This window comes from Haliotis cracherodii, unplaced genomic scaffold (genome assembly GCF_022045235.1).
Source record: "Haliotis cracherodii isolate W230 unplaced genomic scaffold, xgHalCrac1.p SCAF_4, whole genome shotgun sequence".
In the NCBI taxonomy this organism is placed as follows: Eukaryota; Metazoa; Mollusca; class Gastropoda; order Lepetellida; family Haliotidae; genus Haliotis; species Haliotis cracherodii.
Window position 1 is genome coordinate 68,327,702 of NW_027266297.1, and position 18,468 is coordinate 68,346,169.

Here is an 18,468-nt window from a genome sequence, read left to right on the forward strand (position 1 = left end):
TTTGCAAAGCATGTGTACCGTCAATTTGGTGTGTTGACAGATATTTCTAGATCTTTTCAGGTTTTTAATGAAGGTGCTCAAGTGATTTGATGCACGTTGCGCAGTAAAACATGTTTTATTACAAAATAGATCATGACTATCGATCAGATTGTCTTGACTGGGCGCTGCCATTTTGTTTGAAGCAAATGCAAGTGATATGAGTGGTCGAACGGTGGTGCTACGATTGAGCCACGAAATTCCAGCCAAGTTCATCAAGGGTGGATACTGGACTTTGATTTCAGTTAACTCCCTTGCCTCAGGAAGATGAACTTGAACTGTTCTTATCATTAGTCTGTATCACAGCAACAGAGATTTGGAGCATTTGAATATCTGTGTGTATTTCAGCGAGTTGAATCAGTGGGGAAATCTTCATGAAAAAAACAACAACTTCACAATATGTGAACTTATAGAACACGATATTTGTTAATGTATGTTGTGTTTGCTTTCTTGTTGTTTAACATTGCACTCGGCAGTTTTCCAGCTATATGACAGCGGTCTGTAAATAATCGAGTCTGGACCAGACAATCCAGTGACTGACATCATGAGCACCGATCAAGGCAATTGGGATACAATGACATGCATCAACCAAGTCAGCGAGCCTGACCACCCGATCCCATTAGTCGCCTCTTACTACAAGCATAGTCGCCTTTTATGACAAGCATGGGTTGCTGAAGACCTATTCTTACCAGGATCTTCACAGGTTTTGTGTATGTATTTGGCAAGAAGATAAAACCACCAAATCAGCTGTTCACCGAGTCAGGAGTTCCACTCTGCAATGTCTGTGAAATAAGGTCAAGAGGTCAGGAGGTCAAGAGGTCAGGATTTGCTGCTTAAAGTGTTCTCTGATATGTTCAGCAACTTTAACACGCTTCCTTTTTCTTCGATGTTTCTTTTCTTTTATTGGCGTATGAAGACCAGCTTTAAGTTTCTTAGATTTACAAGACAAGGGATTCGGTCCCTTCATCTTCTTCTTCTTTTTCTTCTTCTCCTGTTCCCCAAACTCTTCACGTTTTAACTTTGTTAACACATTGTGTTCATATTCTGTTGGGCCAAGTTTTTCAGCCATGGCATTGGCAGCCTTTTCCTTGGAGGCCTCTGACGGAGCTTCTATAGTGACGGTGTTGTGAGCAATGTACAGGAGTGGGATGCCCGGCTTCGTTCGTGACAGCTCTGTCAAATCTGGGTCCTAGTATAGAGGAAAATACAATAAAAATGAGTAATAGAGCCTTTTAGAAACAGTGCCCAAAGTACTCCTGCATATACATGGATACAATGTTTCTTTGTTGCTTCATTGCACTCGGCAATATTCCAGCCATATGATGGCGGCCCGTAAATAATCAATCCTGGACCAGACAATCCAGTGCTTGACATCATGAGCATCAATCTACGCAATTGGGATACGATGACACGCAACAACCAAGTCAGCGAGCCTTACCACCCAGTCCTGTTAGTCGCCTCCTACGACATAGTTGAAAACAGCGTTGCTGAAGACCTATTCTACCCTGGATCTTCATGGGTCGGATACAATATAAGTGTATTTGTTCAGCATATAGAATCTCGAATAATTAAAGAGTGAATGGTGTTTTGCACCACAGTCAGCAGTATTCCGGCTACATCTCAGTGGCCTGAAAGCAAGGTCGCTCATCACAAGCACCAGATCATCAATGTCAGCTATCAGGGGTATCAGGAACCCGTTCTACTCCACAATGACCAATGGGGATCTCTTACAGCAAATAACGAAATATGTCAGTCATTACAAAACCTATATACACTAACAATTTTTAATCAAGCGACGAGAGATCATGCCTCAAAATACTTTTGCAAATGGGTATCAAGAGCAGACTTTCAACTTTACCTGAGGTAGAATAGGTCTTCAGCAACCCATGCTTGCCATAAAAGGCGAGTATGCTTGTCGTAAGAGGCGACTAACAGGATCGGGTGGTCAGGCTCGCTGACTTGGTTGATGCATGTCATCCCAATTGCGTGGATCGATGCTCATGATATCAATCACTGGATTGTCTGGTCCAGACTTGATTATTTACAGACCGCCGTCATGCGGCTGGAATATTGCTGAGGGCAATCTAACCAACCAACTGTACCTGAGTAGCAAGCATGTACTTGAGTTTGTTCCGCTTCCTGATGAGGGACTTGAGACAATGAGAAGCTGAGACGGGCTTCTTGTGCCCGCACTTGGCGACTTCGTACTGGCGCAACACCTTGAGGGGTCCATACAGGACGCTCCCTGCAACACAGACACATACAAAAAAACGTAAAACATCTCATTCACTTATAAAAGACAACATTATCTTAAAAACAAGCCATCATCTGAGTATTTACAATTTCTGTGTGACACCACACCCATCGTTATAGTGCAAGTATTCGTGATAGAAAACGTATGATGTCCAGAAACCTATGATCCACAGATAATAGTATTGTGTCATGAATAAAAATAAAAGCAAATATGATGCTGAAAGCTCTGATCGAAAAACACGACAATCCACGACGGTTGTCCGGAAACACGATAATATTTTTTGGAGTGTTTCTTTTAAATCTTTGATTATGTTTTTACGAAGATGATTTTTTCTGAGGACTACTGTTTTAAAAAACACATGATTTTCCACATTTCCACGGAGATTTCACATCCCTGATATTTATATTGCTGTGACAGACATGTCATATTATACAGTCTGCATTGCAATATTTTTTTTCTACTGACATTGATATCAATTCAAAGGAATATGCTTTGACAGAAAAGGAAGAAAATATGATGTTTGAATTTACGAAGTATGAAAAGTACAAATTCAAACATCATCTTTACAACTGGGAGCACCTATAGAATAGAGAGCCACAACAACCAGTGTTTGTGAGAGTCTGTTGGACGCGAACTCACGACCTTTGGATTGTTAGCCCAACAGCTAACTGACTGAGCCACATCATCAGTGTTAATCTTTGTGCAAATTTACCTAATCATGCCTAACACATTACAAAACTGAAAGGAATGGGTCGAATAGGAGATGGACACTTATGAAGGTTCCTGTAGGCATGGAGTCTCATGTCTTTAGTCTATGGACACACACGAGTGATCCTGCTGCCATTTGTCACACTAGTCTCATTCCATAATCTACATGATCATATAGCTGGTATGTTGCTGAGCGCAGCGTTAAACAACAAACAAACATTACTTGCAGTAAAACTAAATCTGGGCTGACATACAACGTACAACCTACCGAACAATTCACATTCAGCCATTACACATGCTGATGTGATGAGTTTCACTTCAGATTCAAAATACTTTGGAACCTGCTCCGCTATGTTAACTTTGAAAGAGAGAGCCGCTTTACAAAATGTGCCATCAACCAGAATCTTGAAGGGCGGCTCAAATCCGAAGTTCCCCTTGTAGAACGTCAGAATACGACGTGCATGCTTTCCCCTTTTAACCTTCATCTTTTAAGAAGCCTGAAATTACAATGACACAAAAATAACAGCAAAAAATCAAATATGTGCACGTGCGTTGGGGCATGAAATAGATTTAGGCCTATCTGAAACATCTGGCTCAATGAAGACAACTTGCAACATACGTAAATTACATGAGCACCATACCATGGATAAATCAGGGATTAAACTCAAAACCAGCTGATTCGTAAAGATATACCGACTTCCGACTTGTGGGTTGTGAAAGGATTTTTAAAAGAGCTATTAACTTCCAGAACAAAGCAAGTACCTTGTGATATTCCGTTATGTTGTTGTCAGAACATGTGTTGCCTGTTGGAAGCAGACATTTTGTTTCATTAACTCTTCGCACTTCCGGTATCAACAACAACGACTTCAGTCAAATAAATAACTGTCAATAACATTTAGATGAATGTAACGACGATTAATTTATGATAAAGTTTTATCGATACAAATTTGGTAACGACGAAAAACAAAATCTTTGTCAGATTTACTTACAAACCACGCAATACAGTTCCAAACTGGGTTCAGTCTCATCATAAAACTTGGCTCTGTCTATGTCACCTACCTCAACATTGTCTCCCGTTTATAAATACTCGGTCAATTATATCTTAATAAAACATCAAATTGCAAACCTTTTTGGAATATTGATACGTTCATGCAAAATTTTCCACTTTTATCTATAAGTTGACCAGATCTTGAACCACCATATGGAATCAGAGACCATCTTTTTAATGGTCAAAATTAAAGGTCAACATGGCCCTAACTATGATAGCGTTACCTAACTGGTTTAATTAAAGTGTGTCGTGTATCGACTCAGACTATCGATTGACAAAGTAATAATTAATATACAGACGCTGCTTGTAACTACGCAGTAATATGTCGACTCTTGAGCCAGTGTCATATTAAAATATCAATACACTTTTCACAATGAAATGGCACTAGTCATTGAACAGGCTGTTTATACACTGCTCCCCAAAACAACAACGAAAAGTAAAGTTTTATATGTTTTAATAGAAAAACCTGTTGATGAGTTTACGTACCTGCTTCGTGGGCAGCTACATACCTGGACTATATATACGTTTTCACTTTTTCGAGTGATCTTAAACTTTCATCATGCTGCCATTATCTAACAGACAACAAATTGTGCCTAGATCTATTGTGGTACTGAATTTTGTAAAGATAGGCTGATATATTACAGCATATATCATATTCTTTAATTTCTTTTGTTCTTGTAAGTTAGAAATTACTTGTTGTGTATGGTTTTGAGGTTCCGACCCTGGTTGATAAAACCACTAAACGCAACAAATGCACGTTACAAATGAATGAAAAAAGTACCTCAAAGAAATCCATTGCACAAACGGCTCTTCATAGAACGGAAAGTGTTTTGCGCAACATAAACGAAATGACAGTCAAATCTACTGATAAGCGCTCGCGCAGTTACTCAGTCAAAATGGCGACCGTCAGAGCGAGCACGTTGCCGTCACCGGTAAAATATGTACAGATTGATGGCCTTGTGAGTATTCTGGCTGCTACAAAACATCAATTTATACATTCAGTTAATGATAATGTGGAATCATCCATGGTTTGATTTTTCTATAGCCTGTCAGAAGGAAGTGATTAGACATACATATGCAGCTGGTGTACCGGAGGAAGTCTTACATGGCTACATTATTATGATCAACCAGGGAAACTAATGAACCATACTGTAGGTTTTTTGCTACTCTGTTCTGTCTGACTCGTCATGTCGGAGTGTAGCAATTTGTCCGGTCCACGGTAACGTCTTCATTGATCAACAGCTTTAGTCTCATGTTTCGTTAACATTTTTTCTCTGGCTCATTCACTGATACAGCATGTTGGTATTCGAGAGTACCACCTACCAAAATCAAAATTCTTCTGACTTGTTTTGGTATCAGGTCCTAGTTTGTATAAACCCAACCAAATAAGTAATTGCTTAAATTACAGCATAAGAAAATCAAACTGCGAGATTTGACATTAAGGCAGTAACTATTGAATATCGGAATAGGTGGTACTGGTAGACTGTTATTGAAGGTAAGAGCAGTTGTAGCATTAACTTTTGTCTTCATCTCCTCCAAATACTACTGATCTGTAACTAAGTTATTACATTTCTGTATTTCAAAGGGCAAAACAAGCATGATTTTGAGAGCAATCACATACAAGGGGAATTTTGACTGACTAATTTTTCTATTAAATAATAAATATATGCTCAATCTTGTCACTAACTTTGTTTACAAGGAAGCGCTGTGTTGTCAGTCAACATGGTCAGCTATGGCCCAAATTGTTGCCCTGCCTCAGCAAGAGCGTATGCCCCTTAAGGACAGATAATATTAATTTTGTTGTATTTTTATCGCAACACTAATACAGTAGACTTTGTTTATAACAAACTTCCTTGTAATGAACTGACAGATAAAACAACAGTTTTTTGGTCCTGTCCTTTTGCTGTATATATGCCCTATATATTTATGCTTATAATGAACTATGGTTAAAACAAATTAAAAATAATGGTCCCCTTGAGTTTGTTAAAACCTTAGTTAACTGTACAGTGAGTGTTACCAACTGTGAGTATGTATTCCTACCTTATTTAATTCTCTTCTTTCAAACAGATCCTTGGGACTTTTAGGGATAATGGTACTTATGTATGTGCAAGTTACAACTATTTGAGGATGCTTGTGATTTACATTTCTGAAGAGGTTCCTATCTCAGATCTAATTTAGAAAGTGAGCATGTCCTGTAGAGTGAGAGTTTGGTTGCAGGTTGTGCTGAAGATCATCAAGCACTGCCAGGAGGAGGGTGCAGGGGGCACGGACCTGGTGCAGGGGGTGCTGCTGGGGCTGGTGGTGGAGAACAGGCTGGAGATCACAAACTGCTTCCCCTTCCCCAGACACAACGAGGAGGAAGACTTTGATGAAGGTAGAAGGAGTTATGTGCAGCTCTTTTCCATGTTTGCTGTAACTATGCTTGTCATAAGAGGCGACTAACAGGATTGGAGGGTCGGGCTCACTGACTTGGTTGATGCATGTCATTGTATCCTATTTGTGTGGATTGATGACAATCACTGGATTGTCTGGTCCTGACTAAATCATTTACAGACTGCCGTCATATAGCTGCAATATTGCTGAGTGTGGGCTTAAACAGCAAACAAACAAATCTTTTCAGACTGTTGGTCTATCATGTTCACATAACGTAACAAACCATTGGCAGATATATTTGGGCTAGTCTAATGACTGGTGGCCTTATCTTACCCTGATATGGGTGATGGGGTAGAATCGTAGTTAAAGTGTTTGCTCGTTGTGTAGAAGGCCTTTGTTTGATTGCAAAAGTATTCACATTGCGTGAAGCCCATTTCTGGTGTCTCCAGGTTGTGATGTTCCTGTAAAAGAGGACTAAAACCATACTCAGTCGCTCCTTTCTGAATATGGTCACATTGATTTAAATATGGTTGTATATGCACCACATCCCTCAAATATTGTTGATTTGTTTTCTTTCATAATGTGATCATTTAGCATGTCTTGCCTAAACACTGCTTGTGTTTCCCTCAGATACACTTCCTTCTGTGTCTATGGTACCTGGTTATTGGTGATGTGAGTGTGTTACTTTTGTAAAGACTAATACCAATTGTGACACTTCCAGTCCAGTATCAAATGGAGATGATGAGGAACCTTCGTCATGTCAACATCGACCATCTTCATGTTGGCTGGTATCAGAGCACATACTTCGGTTCTTTCATCAACCGCCCTCTCCTGGACTCCCAGTTCAACTACCAGCACTCCATTGAGGAGTCAGTGGTACTTATCTACGGTATGTGATGTCATAAAGATTCACATCGGCATATGTATTGATGGTTATTAGACCCATGAAGGTCCATTGTAGAATAGGTCTTCAGCAACCAGTGCTGTAAAAGGCAACTATGCTTGCCGTAAGAGTTGACGAACAGGATCAGGTGGTCAGGCTTACTGACTTGGTTGATGCATGTCATCATATCCCAATTGCGTGGATCGATGCTTGTCTCGTCAGGACTTGATTATTTGCAGTCCGCCGTCATATAGCTGGAATATTGCTGAGTGCGCGTTAAACAACATAAACGAAACAAACAATGATGGTTACTGGCAATTTGTTTGTATTGGTATGTGTTGAAATGGAGATCCTATATTGCAGTGTGTATCACCGTATGACATGCATGAAGATCTGGGTTAGAATTGGTCTTGAGCAACCAATGCTTGTTGTAAGAGGCGACAACAGGATCAGGCTCACTGACTTGGTTGATGGATTTCACTATATCCCAATTGAGTAGATCGTTGCTCATGATGTCAGTAGCTGGACTGTCTGGTCCTGACTTGGTTATTTATAGACCGCCACCATACCCGACATATTGTAGAGTGCTATATTAAACCAAAAGCAAACAAACTTGACTTGGAAAATGAATAAAATTGAAATAAATTAAAATTGTGTCAGCCTGTTTCAATGATTACAATTTTCTCGGTGATGTCCGTGAGCCATTGTGTATTTCAATTGCTATGAGAAACAGATTTGACATTCTGGCATTAAACAACAAACAAACAACATTCAGTGAGCATGTTTAACCAAATATAGGTGTAATTTCAGTTTTGATAAATAACATTGTTTAATATATTTTTATACCTTGGCACTTGAAGCAAATTCAAGGGACAGATAGTGTAAAGATTTGAACTGGGTTCTTTTATGAGGTTAGATCAGTGTAGTCTGATTTGGCATTACATTTTTTCATATCCATGAAGGTAACTCAGTAACATTGAGGATTTCTCATAATGAGTATTCAGAGCTCCAGATAAGCTTTTGGTGTTGTGGGTATTTTACCCATGCATTTTAAAACCATTGGGTATCAGTAATTCTATCTGGGTATTCAAATTTCTGTTACCCACTAGTTTGTACACATGTGGGTATTTAAGTAAAATATTTAAAGACACTATTCATCTAGTCCCTGCAAAGTGGTGTCGTGTGGGCTTCGAGAGCTTTATAGGACGTTACCACGATACTTCCACAAGAAAGTGTGATGGCGAATGATCATGATGTAACTGTCATCGTGGAGTTTGGCATGGTTGACGGAATGACCGTTTATAATTTCAAAATAAGTTGCTGATTTGCTAATCGAATATGCAGGGTTACTTCACAATATTTTGATGATATGCACAAGTTATATTTTTGTAGCGTATCTGTAATGTTCGTTGCGTATTTGATACACTTGGATTTTATTTTACTACATATTTCTGTATGTATAAGTGCAATAATCTTGGACGCAACGTTAAATCCCATTTCACCTCACCAATCTGATCACTTGGAAGAAGTATTACCATGTAATTTCCTGTGCAGACCCCCTGAAGACGACCCAGGGCTTCCTATCGCTGAAGGCGTACCGCTTGACGCCAGAGATGATGGAGTTTTATGCCAAGGGGGACTTTACCCCAGAGGGCATCACCAGCCACAACATGAGCTTTGAGAAGATGTTCGAGGAAATCCCCGTGGTGATGAAGAACTCCCACCTTGTGAATGCCCTGCTGTGCGAACTGGACGACAAGAAGATGAAGAGCCAGGAGTTTGCCTTCCTCGATCTGGCCACCAGGTGGGTGCAGCACTGAATAGGTCCGGGAAATCGGGAACATCTAAAGTCGTTGTACCATGGTAGAGCATATGGGCATTCACCGAGTCTAAGCCTATAGTGTCCTATAAAATAAGATCTGTACATGGTGCAGAAGTCTCGTGAAGATCTGGAGTAGAATAGGTCTTCAGCATGCTTGTTGTAAAAGGCGACTATGTTTGTCAAAAGAGGCGTCTTACAGGATACGGTGGTCAGGCTCGCTGACTTGGTTGATGATGCATGACATCGTATCCCAAATGAGTTGATGATCGATGCTCATAATGTCAATCACTGGATTGTCTGGTCCAGACTCGATTCTTTACAGACTGTCGTCATATAGCTGGAATATTACTGAGTGCGGCGTTAAATAACAAACAAAACATGTTGTAGTATTATGCCTTCTTCGTTGTTTCATCAGCCAGTTTAGTGGGCTCCAATGACAATAAGGCCACCTAGACCTTACTACAACACATGCATTCTCAAGTCTACAGATTTTACAAGTTTTAGTGCTGAGCATAATCAGATTCAGGAATTTGTACCTAGTTGATGGAAACACTGCTGATATGGACCATAACTTAAAGATAACCTTGTCCCTTGTAGCTCCATGTTAGAAAAGAATCTTCGACAGTTGATGGAGTGTGTGGATGATGTTGCCATGGATACGAACAAGTACCTGAATTTCCAGCGGCAGCAGTTCAGACAGACACAAGCAAAGCAGGCTCACATTCTCAAAAGGGTAAGCATGCTTTATATGGAGAAGCTTTGTAGAGAGGTGAGAGAAATCATGGGGTTCGTTGATCTTGCTCAACTATGTATTACAGCGGAAATGTTTTATTTTATTTGATGTCTTATTGAAGAAGAGGTTGCTGTAAGAAAACTCATGAGGATGAGTCATTATGGTGTGTTATTATACCCTGACAATTAATCATGCAGTGAACCGCTGATATCTCTGGTTTGCAATGGCCGACATATCACCGTGATATGCTCTGACATCACTCACTCTCATTTTCACAGACACAAGAGAACCAAGTCCGCCAGGCCCGAGGTGAGGCGGCGCTGCCCGAGGAGGACCTGTCGAAGCTGTTCAAGCCGCTCCAGCCGCCACCCCGACTGGACTGCCTCCTGGTGGCGGGGCAGATCGACAACTACACCAAACAGATATCAGAGTTCTCTTCACAGAGTATTGGAAAGCTATTTCTAGCAGAATCTTTACAGGCGCCCAAATCCAGTTAACAGACTGCGGAGGATAGAAACTTTTCACATCAACTATTTGGGGATCTGGAATCAAGACAACATTGAAGTTTAGGCTGTTTTATCATTGATCTTCGACCATCAAACCATTATTGAAGTTGGAACGCCTGGGGAGGTTGGACAATCTGTGTGACTTGTCTATCGAGCCGTGTACGGGGCACCCATGCATGAATCAGCACAAACAGTCAGATATAGTTTGATTCTTTCAAAAGATACTCTTGCTGTCAAAACAGTCTCCCATGTAAGGTGATGAAACCTATATGCGTGATATTTTCATGAGGTGTATGAATGTCCTGTCTTACATGGGAAGACGTGTGTTAACAACAGACTATTTTCTGGACGTCCCAAAATATGTTTGGTTGTTTTGCTTTTGTCATGTACATTGTTAAGATAATACAAAAAAAAATTCTGTATGGAAAAAATGAAAGTAAAGTAATCCTATAATCATTTTCATTGTTGCGTGTTCAACTATGTGCAGGGCCGCCATGTTTCAAGGTCGTTCTGACGTGACCTGTATTGGGATGACCTCGGATCTTCGTTTAGAGATAGCGAGAACTCGGATCTGATTCTAATGAGATTGGAAGATGACTAATTCTTAACAAGTATATTGTGATCCAATAGGCCACCATGCAAAGACACAACACAGTCCAGATTATTCCTTGTTTATTGGTATGAACAAGTACATGTGTTGAAGGTTATCTGAGCACCTTCGTAGTTCTGTTCATCAAAATAAGAGCAAAATCCAAAAATACAAAACTTGCAACAAAAAAAAGACAAACAATGCCCAACCCCTTGTGGTGAAATCCCCAACAACAAACCTGATTCATTCACACTGCTCTGCTGACAAATACTGCATTTGCCCAAAGGGTCATTCTTCAGGCAACTGAAGCTCAAGTGGGAACTATACTGATGGCAGAAAATAAGGGAACAGAAGGCTTTCATTTATTAGATGGGACATCTTGCATGTATCCTGTATGAGGTTTTTGAGAAATGTTTGTGTCTATGAAGAAATCACATTGATGCAACAATATTTTTTCTTCTGCTTTACGTGCCATGATGTTGCTAGTATAATGCTAAAAGCGGCGTAAAACCATACTCACTCACTCACTCTTCTGCTTCAATGTGTAGCTGTATTTGTTTCCATCAGTATATTAACATCATTTTCCAAAATGTCTGCGGATGTCAAAGTTGATGCTGTCAACAGACTTTCTACAAGTGATTGTCGTATAATGTAAATACTCCATATTTATCCATGGTTTGGCAAATTATCAATTAGATAACAATGCTGATGTACATTCAACACTAGGGATAACATTCCAAGTTCTTAATGTTGGAAAATCCCTCCTAAGAAACCTGTGTGAGGCTTCAGGGCTAGAAAATCTCCCCTGCAACTAAAACAAGGTTTGTGACCTGCCTGATTGTGTGGCATCCTGCCCTTGCACCATGGATTGTGGTGCTCATGTTATCTGCCACAGGTTTGACCGGCCTCTTCTTGACACTTAAAATATTGCAGTGTTAAGAACCTCACTAACATCAAAAACGTTATTAAATTCCAGAATACGTTTATGCCACTTTGGCTTAGAAACAAAGACTGCTGGGACACCAAGTGTGAGTTTCATGTGGGGACTAGAACCACGTCTTAGTGTGGGGTGCGAACACCTTAACCACTTGGCTACACCACTGCCCCCTCATGTCCTGAATCCGATGTTGTGGAGAATGAAATGTCATGTTGCTATGGTCGGTTCCTTGTCCACAACATTAAAGTGAGCTCAGCATGAAGCCATAATGCACAGCGAGTTCAATGTATGTGACACTCTCTACACTAAAAAAGCCAACAATTCCAAGTTTCAAGTATGTAGCTTCAAGTTGGCTGATCGGATGAACAATCAAATGATGAATTAAATTAAAGCATATAAATACAATGTATCAGTAAATCAAATAGTGCAAAGGCACTGCAGCTCACATAGATGTGTAGTCAACCGTAGGAAATGTTAACAATGTGTCTCCTTAACAAAAGTTGCTGTTGCCATTGCTATTAATATATTCTGTATAAGTGAGTGAGTGAGTATGGTTTTATGCCGCTTTTAGCAATATTCCAGCAACATAATGGCGGGGGACACAAGAAATGGGCTTCACACATTGTGCCCATGTCGGAAATCGTACCTGGGTCTTCGGTGTGACAAGCGAACGCTTTAACCATTAGGCTACCTGACTGCCCCATATTCTGTACAAATACTGAGGCCAAAAATATTAAGAAATATGGAACAAGTATCAAAATTTCAACAAAGTTTCTAAATCTGCAAGAAAAAGTTAACTATTTTACAGTTACATTTACTTTCCACAAAATACTTCCGCAAGATAATATGGCATTATCAATACCACATAATCTTAACGATTTGCATGTAATATGAGGTCATCTAGAGAAGAAACATCCATGCCAATGTTTTGGCTTCCTCAATCTGGTAATTGCAGAGATGATGTTTACCAAACCAAAAATACACTTTGAGAGAATATAGGTGTACGGTTCAAATAATGGTTAAAAACGGAACATGTCTTGAGCCCAAATGCTAACTACACACATCCCAAATTTCATGACATCTGGAACAAAATGGATGAATACTGGCCAGAATTAGGTTTTCGAATATGGCTGTCATGTTGAAAAACAGATTTGATCAAATTTAGTTATTGGGGGGAACGTGTGAAGTTCCAGCTTCATTGATTCAGTGGTTTCTGAGATGTTTACATTAGACGACCCGGGCAAGCCAGACACGGGACAAACAGGCCACGACAAGAACACACTTCACTTTCAGCCCAGTGTGCTAAAAATGAAAGGTCTTCATGATTCATCACATGTAGGCCTAACGTTGAGTGAAAATGAGTCCATGTTAAAATGTTTCAAAATGATAGCCAGCTTAGAGACTTCATAAATATGATTAACACATCAAAACATAAAAATATCAAAAATACTGGAGAGTTAACCTCGTTCTAAAACTAGAAGTTTATAATCAACATCTTCAATCAAGCTCGAATAACTGGTTCATTAGTCTTAAAAATGTGAACCATGATATGGCCAGTGTGTCTTGAAGAGCGACTTGGAAGTAGCGGCTTGAGATGAATGTCATATCCGAGCATGGTCATATGGGAGAAGTCACTCCATCATCACAGGGCTTTCAAGCACACAACTTATGGGTGTGGTGTGTAGTGGGGGTCTTGGAGGTAAGGGACATAACTCTGTACAGGAAGTTCTTGTTCTGCCATGGTTCTCCTTAGCCCCATTTGCCAATACATTTAAATAACCTTGAATAGCAAGTGGTTATGTGATTGTCAAATTACTTATCCGAATTGTTCATGTTGAACATATATATACTAATAATATAATTGGGAAAGGACTATAGCAAAATTTGTAAAGAAAAGACATGTGTGAAGAAAGAATATCTTCAGACTGATTCAAATACATAATCCATTACCTGTAAAAAATATCTTGTTTGAGAAAATACAGGACCAATATTGCTCAATAATATAGGCACATATACTTCATGGGCCACTGACCAAGGGCTGTGGAGAAATAATGTTTATAATCTATATTCTGTTTGAAGGAAAACCAAGCCTCCACTGATAATTAGTATTTCCAAAATATATTGTATCCTAATTATGTTATTTTCAAATTTGCTTTTTCCGACATCATGTCAGTTATTACACACTTGCTGTTTAGTGGCGCTGTCGATATCGGCAGTAGATAGACAGAAAACCATGGAACATTGATCTAGCCTTCAGGCTATTTCTGTGGCACAATAGATTCCCAACTACAATATTTATGATATAAACTGATAATCATCAGTTTGTTTAGTACTGTAATCTTAAGTTATCGTTCAGGGCAACGTTCCACAAAGCGATCTTAGTGCTACGACTATCGTAAGCCAGTGTTAAAGTATGGGAGTTATAATCACCTTAGCGCTAAGATGGCTTTGTGGCACAGAGCCTAGGATTTTATCAGAAATTGAGTGAGTGAGTGAGTGAGTTGGGTTTAACACCGCTTTTAACAGTATTCCAGTTATATCACGGCGTGTCAACTTAATGTGGGAGGAAAGCCCGAAGTGATGCAGGTCTCAGACGTTTACCACTTCGGTGAAACCCACGAGCACGGGTATGGTGCTGACAAACCTAGAAACATAATCGGGGTGAACCGGGATTCGAAACCACAATCATAGGTTTCTGGCGTGCCCAAGGGACGCAACTCTGCACTGCGAATCACGGCGCCTTAGACGACTGGGCCACCTGTGCCCCCGCTGAAAATCTGAAGCGGTGAAAAAGTACAGTCCAGCCGACAAAAGACATGGTTTGATATGGTTTTGTTTATATACGACAGATATATTTTTCCAGGATTTAATTGACCATAATTAAGGGTGCATGTGACATACGAGTGCGTATTATACACAATAAATAAGTCTTGTGTACATTAATCAATTGGAAGGGGTGCTAACTGAGATTGTTCACTAGCAAATATATTAGCAAATATCGCCGTGGGCGCTTATTACGTCGAATACGGTAATCTCTATTGACCATGCACAAATGAGATGCTAAATCTCACCCAGGGATACAGCCTGTACCGACACACTGATGGAATATCCTGTACAGGTTGTGCTTGCGGGGGTAGATAACCCAAGTCTTATCAGGAATACAGCCTGTACCGACACACTGATGGAATATCGTGTGCGGGTTGTGCTTGCGGGGGTAGATAACCCAAGTCTTACCAGGAAGCAGGGTACAATTAGGACGCTGTTTCAACTCCCAAGTAACTTCACAGATACTTCCTTCTCACAATGACAGAAGATGAGTGTTTGTGGACCGTTTAATGGCAGTGGATCTTGAATACTGCTAACCAGTAACATCAATACTGGGAGAAATATTTCTTTCTTATTCATGCAAATTGCATCTTCCAGAGGCAAGGGACTACATAAGTCCAGTTTCCACCCTTGCTGAGCGAGGCTGGAATTGCGAAGTTACATTTTCGCTAGACGAACGAATCTTTGCGCATAGTCCAATCAAAATCGTGCAACGGACTAGCTATCCAGTTCGTAAACATGGATTTCAACTGACATATTTTTGTTGACGGCTGGATTTGCAAAACATGTATCGTCAACTGGACATTGACATATTTTTGTGAAAAGAGGAGGTAGTTTCTGATTGGTTAATATGAGGGACATAGAAGGGACATAACTCGTACTAGCCACTACTGGCGCTACAATCGAGTGAGTATGGTTTTATGCTGCTTTTAGCAATATTCTAGCAATATCACGGCGGGGGACACCAGAAATGGGCTTCACACATTGTACCCATGTCAGGAATCGAAACCCGGGTCTTCGGCGTGACAAGCTTACGCTTTAACCACTAGGCTACCCGACCGCCCAATCGAGCCACGAAATTGCAGCGTAGTTCAGCAAGGGTGTTGTCAGTTAACATCCTTGCCTCGGGAAGATGTACAAATTACTCTTGGCAAATGGCATTGGCCATCAGTCCTGCATCGTATTTGGATCCTCTTAGCTCAGGATTTTCTGTAAAACTAAAACTCATTTCACAAAATCAAAGTATGAAAACATTTATCGGCAAGTGTTGATATATTTGATATCAAAAGACACAAGGGTAAGATTCTATTTATCATCCAAAATCCATCTTTCAACATTTTCAACTTGTAAACAGTAACAAGCAGTTTGTGTGTGTTAAATGTTCAGCTAAGCAGCTTCAGTGGCCCAGAGACTAGTGATACATTGTAGTTCCCTGCTCTGGGCCCACTTGCACAAAGCAATCTTAGGGCTAACATGATCGTAACTCCCATATTTTAACATAGGCTTACGATAGTCTGAGCGCTAAGATTGCTTTGTGCAAGCAGGCCCTGAGCAGCTTCAGTGGCCGAGACTAGTGATGTCATTTGATTGTGACATCATGGTAACCTACGACATCACAATGGTCTGTAAAGCATTGTGACAGAGAAGCCGGTTTTGGGTGATACATTGTAGTTCCCTGCTCTGGACTGACCAACTCGACTCTAATACTTTCATGAACTCAGCTGTGATAGACTGAGGAGGTAGATTACATCTTCCAAATACCGATACACAGCTAATTTACATACACATGGTATGAATACACAAAACTTAGTCTATGATCGTGACTAGTCCTACCTGTGTCCCTATGGTAGATCGTAAGGAACAGCTTATGTACAGAGAGGTTCTGCAAGTCACTGCATGCAGCCAATATCAGAGTCATTTTTTTCTATTGCACGAAATCATGCAAAATTGTTCTGGGTACTGTATTTTCTTTCTTCAAATATGCTGAATATTTCTTGGCCTTTTGCTGTGTACATGTAGATACAACCTCACCCAGTCACAACATCATTCAGGATGGGTTTCAGATGCAGATGGTTAACAAGTGTGTGTGTGTGTGTGTGTGTGTGTGTGAGTGAGTGAGTGAGTGAGTGAGTGAGTGAGTGAGTGAGTCAGTGAGTGAGTGAGTGAGTGAGTGAGTGAGTGAGTGAGTGAGTGAGTGAGTGAGTGAGTATGGTTCTACGCCACTTTTAGCAATATTCCAGCAATATAACTGCGGGGACACCAGAAACAGGCTTCACACATCGTACCCATGTCGGGAATCAAACCCGGGTCCTCGGCGTGACAGACGCTTTAACCACTAGGCTACCCCTCCGCCCCTTAACAAGTGTGTGTGTCAGAAGATGGTGAAGATGATAGCACAGAACAACTGACATGAATGATGTAGCTATGGTAACTGTACATCTTGACGTAGGATTTGATTGAATTCTAAGACAAGAAAGCAATGAAGTTACACCTATGGCCACTGATGTTCAGGACCTTGTTCTAGGTCGGGGCACGGGGGGCCCAGTCTATGACGCCGCGATGGCAGAGTTGAGTCCCTTGGGCACGCCAGAAACCTATGATTGTTGGTTCGAATCCCGGTTCGCCCGGATTATGTTTCTAGGTTTGTCAGCACCATAACCGTGCTCATAGGTTTCACTGAAGTGGTTAACGTCCGAGACCTGCATCACTTCGGGCTTTCCTCCCACATTAAGCTGACACACCGTGATATAACTGGAATACTGTTAAAAGCGGCGTTAAACCCAACTCACTTACTACTCTGAGTCAAAGATACAGCATGGGAGTTACGATCGCCATACCGCTAAGATCGTTCCGTGGAACGGGGCCCAGATGCAGTACCTGTCATCTCAAGCAGGAACGGTCTGTCTGACATAATCAACTTCCTGGGAACAGCTATTTCCTTGCAACTTTCACATGTAATTAAAAGTAAGATAAAAGTTGAACAAAATACCAATTATTACTAATTTCAAATTCGCCAATACATGTAGTTTTAGCAATTAAAAAATATCACTGTTGTGTAATCATCAACTGATTAACACATGCGGTCAGACATAACTACCTACACCAATAATATCTGGTAATTATCAATGTTTTATTCACAAATATACATATACCACAAGGTGATACATACAATGTATCCGTATAAGCACGTCGCCATGGCAACAGCTGGTTCACCTACGTCCTAGGTGAGGATTCTATTGATAGCTGGACTAGTGTGACAAACATCATTTGGGCTGAGACGACGCACTCCTGTCACCATAGATACGTATGGTACGATAACAACATGATACAAATTACAATGTTCCAGAGTAATATTGCACAAATCTATTCTAATTTTGATATAACAGAGATAACGTACCGACATTTCCTTACTTTTTGATGTGGTTTAATGTTTTTTAAACTGAATAATGGGCTTCATATTATAAAGGTAACATACGGATCAGTACGACATTATGTACTGAAAATAATATGTAACAAGAAGTGTATCTATACTCAATGATAAGTATTCTTTCGTATCACTGAGATTACAACCTTGGTGGTCAAGTGGATCGTTTCAGCCTCAAACATCATAATCCTTATTTGGTTGTAACCAAGGCAACTTACTGCTGGGTATTTCACAGGGATCATCGCTATTATCAAAACAAGACCTAGAAAGCAAACCAGGGCAGAACATGGCTTGTAAAAACAACAAACGAGTTATGAAACTAAATGCTA

General features: G+C 40.4%; 2 protein-coding genes across 2 annotated transcripts; one reads left to right on the forward strand and one right to left on the reverse strand.

The window, feature by feature from the left end:
* Positions 1-842: 842 nt before the first annotated feature.
* Positions 843-3,839, reverse strand: LOC139479092 (rRNA-processing protein UTP23 homolog). The gene is made up of 4 exons (XM_071261850.1): positions 3,761-3,839; positions 3,267-3,495; positions 2,139-2,281; positions 843-1,225 (listed from the first exon to the last, which is right to left on the reverse strand). Exons 2-4 carry the CDS (start codon positions 3,481-3,483, stop codon positions 848-850), a joined length of 738 nt encoding a protein of 245 aa, XP_071117951.1. The 5' UTR covers positions 3,484-3,495; positions 3,761-3,839; the 3' UTR covers positions 843-847.
* Positions 3,840-4,930: 1,091 nt separating this feature from the next.
* Positions 4,931-10,794, forward strand: LOC139478705 (eukaryotic translation initiation factor 3 subunit H-like). The gene is made up of 6 exons (XM_071261293.1): positions 4,931-5,005; positions 6,264-6,420; positions 7,141-7,308; positions 8,857-9,106; positions 9,722-9,857; positions 10,136-10,794. The coding sequence occupies exons 1-6, from the start codon at positions 4,943-4,945 to the stop codon at positions 10,352-10,354; spliced, it is 993 nt and encodes a 330-aa protein (XP_071117394.1). The 5' UTR covers positions 4,931-4,942; the 3' UTR covers positions 10,355-10,794.
* Positions 10,795-18,468: the final 7,674 nt, after the last annotated feature.

Bases quoted from the DNA above. Each gene is read 5' to 3' on its own strand.
- LOC139478705 (XM_071261293.1), top strand. From the start codon at position 4,943: ATGGCGACCGTCAGAGCGAGCACGTTGCCGTCACCGGTAAAATATGTA. The intron at 6,421-7,140 runs GTAGAAGGAGTT...TGACACTTCCAG, and splicing joins GGAGGAAGACTTTGATGAAG to TCCAGTATCAAATGGAGATG. The intron at 9,858-10,135 runs GTAAGCATGCTT...TCATTTTCACAG, and splicing joins AGGCTCACATTCTCAAAAGG to ACACAAGAGAACCAAGTCCG.
- LOC139479092 (XM_071261850.1), bottom strand. From the start codon at position 3,483: ATGAAGGTTAAAAGGGGAAAGCATGCACGTCGTATTCTGACGTTCTAC. The intron at 2,282-3,266 runs GTAGGTTGTACG...TCTGTGTTGCAG, and splicing joins GGCTGAATGTGAATTGTTCG to GGAGCGTCCTGTATGGACCC. The intron at 1,226-2,138 runs GTACAGTTGGTT...CCTCTATACTAG, and splicing joins AGTACATGCTTGCTACTCAG to GACCCAGATTTGACAGAGCT.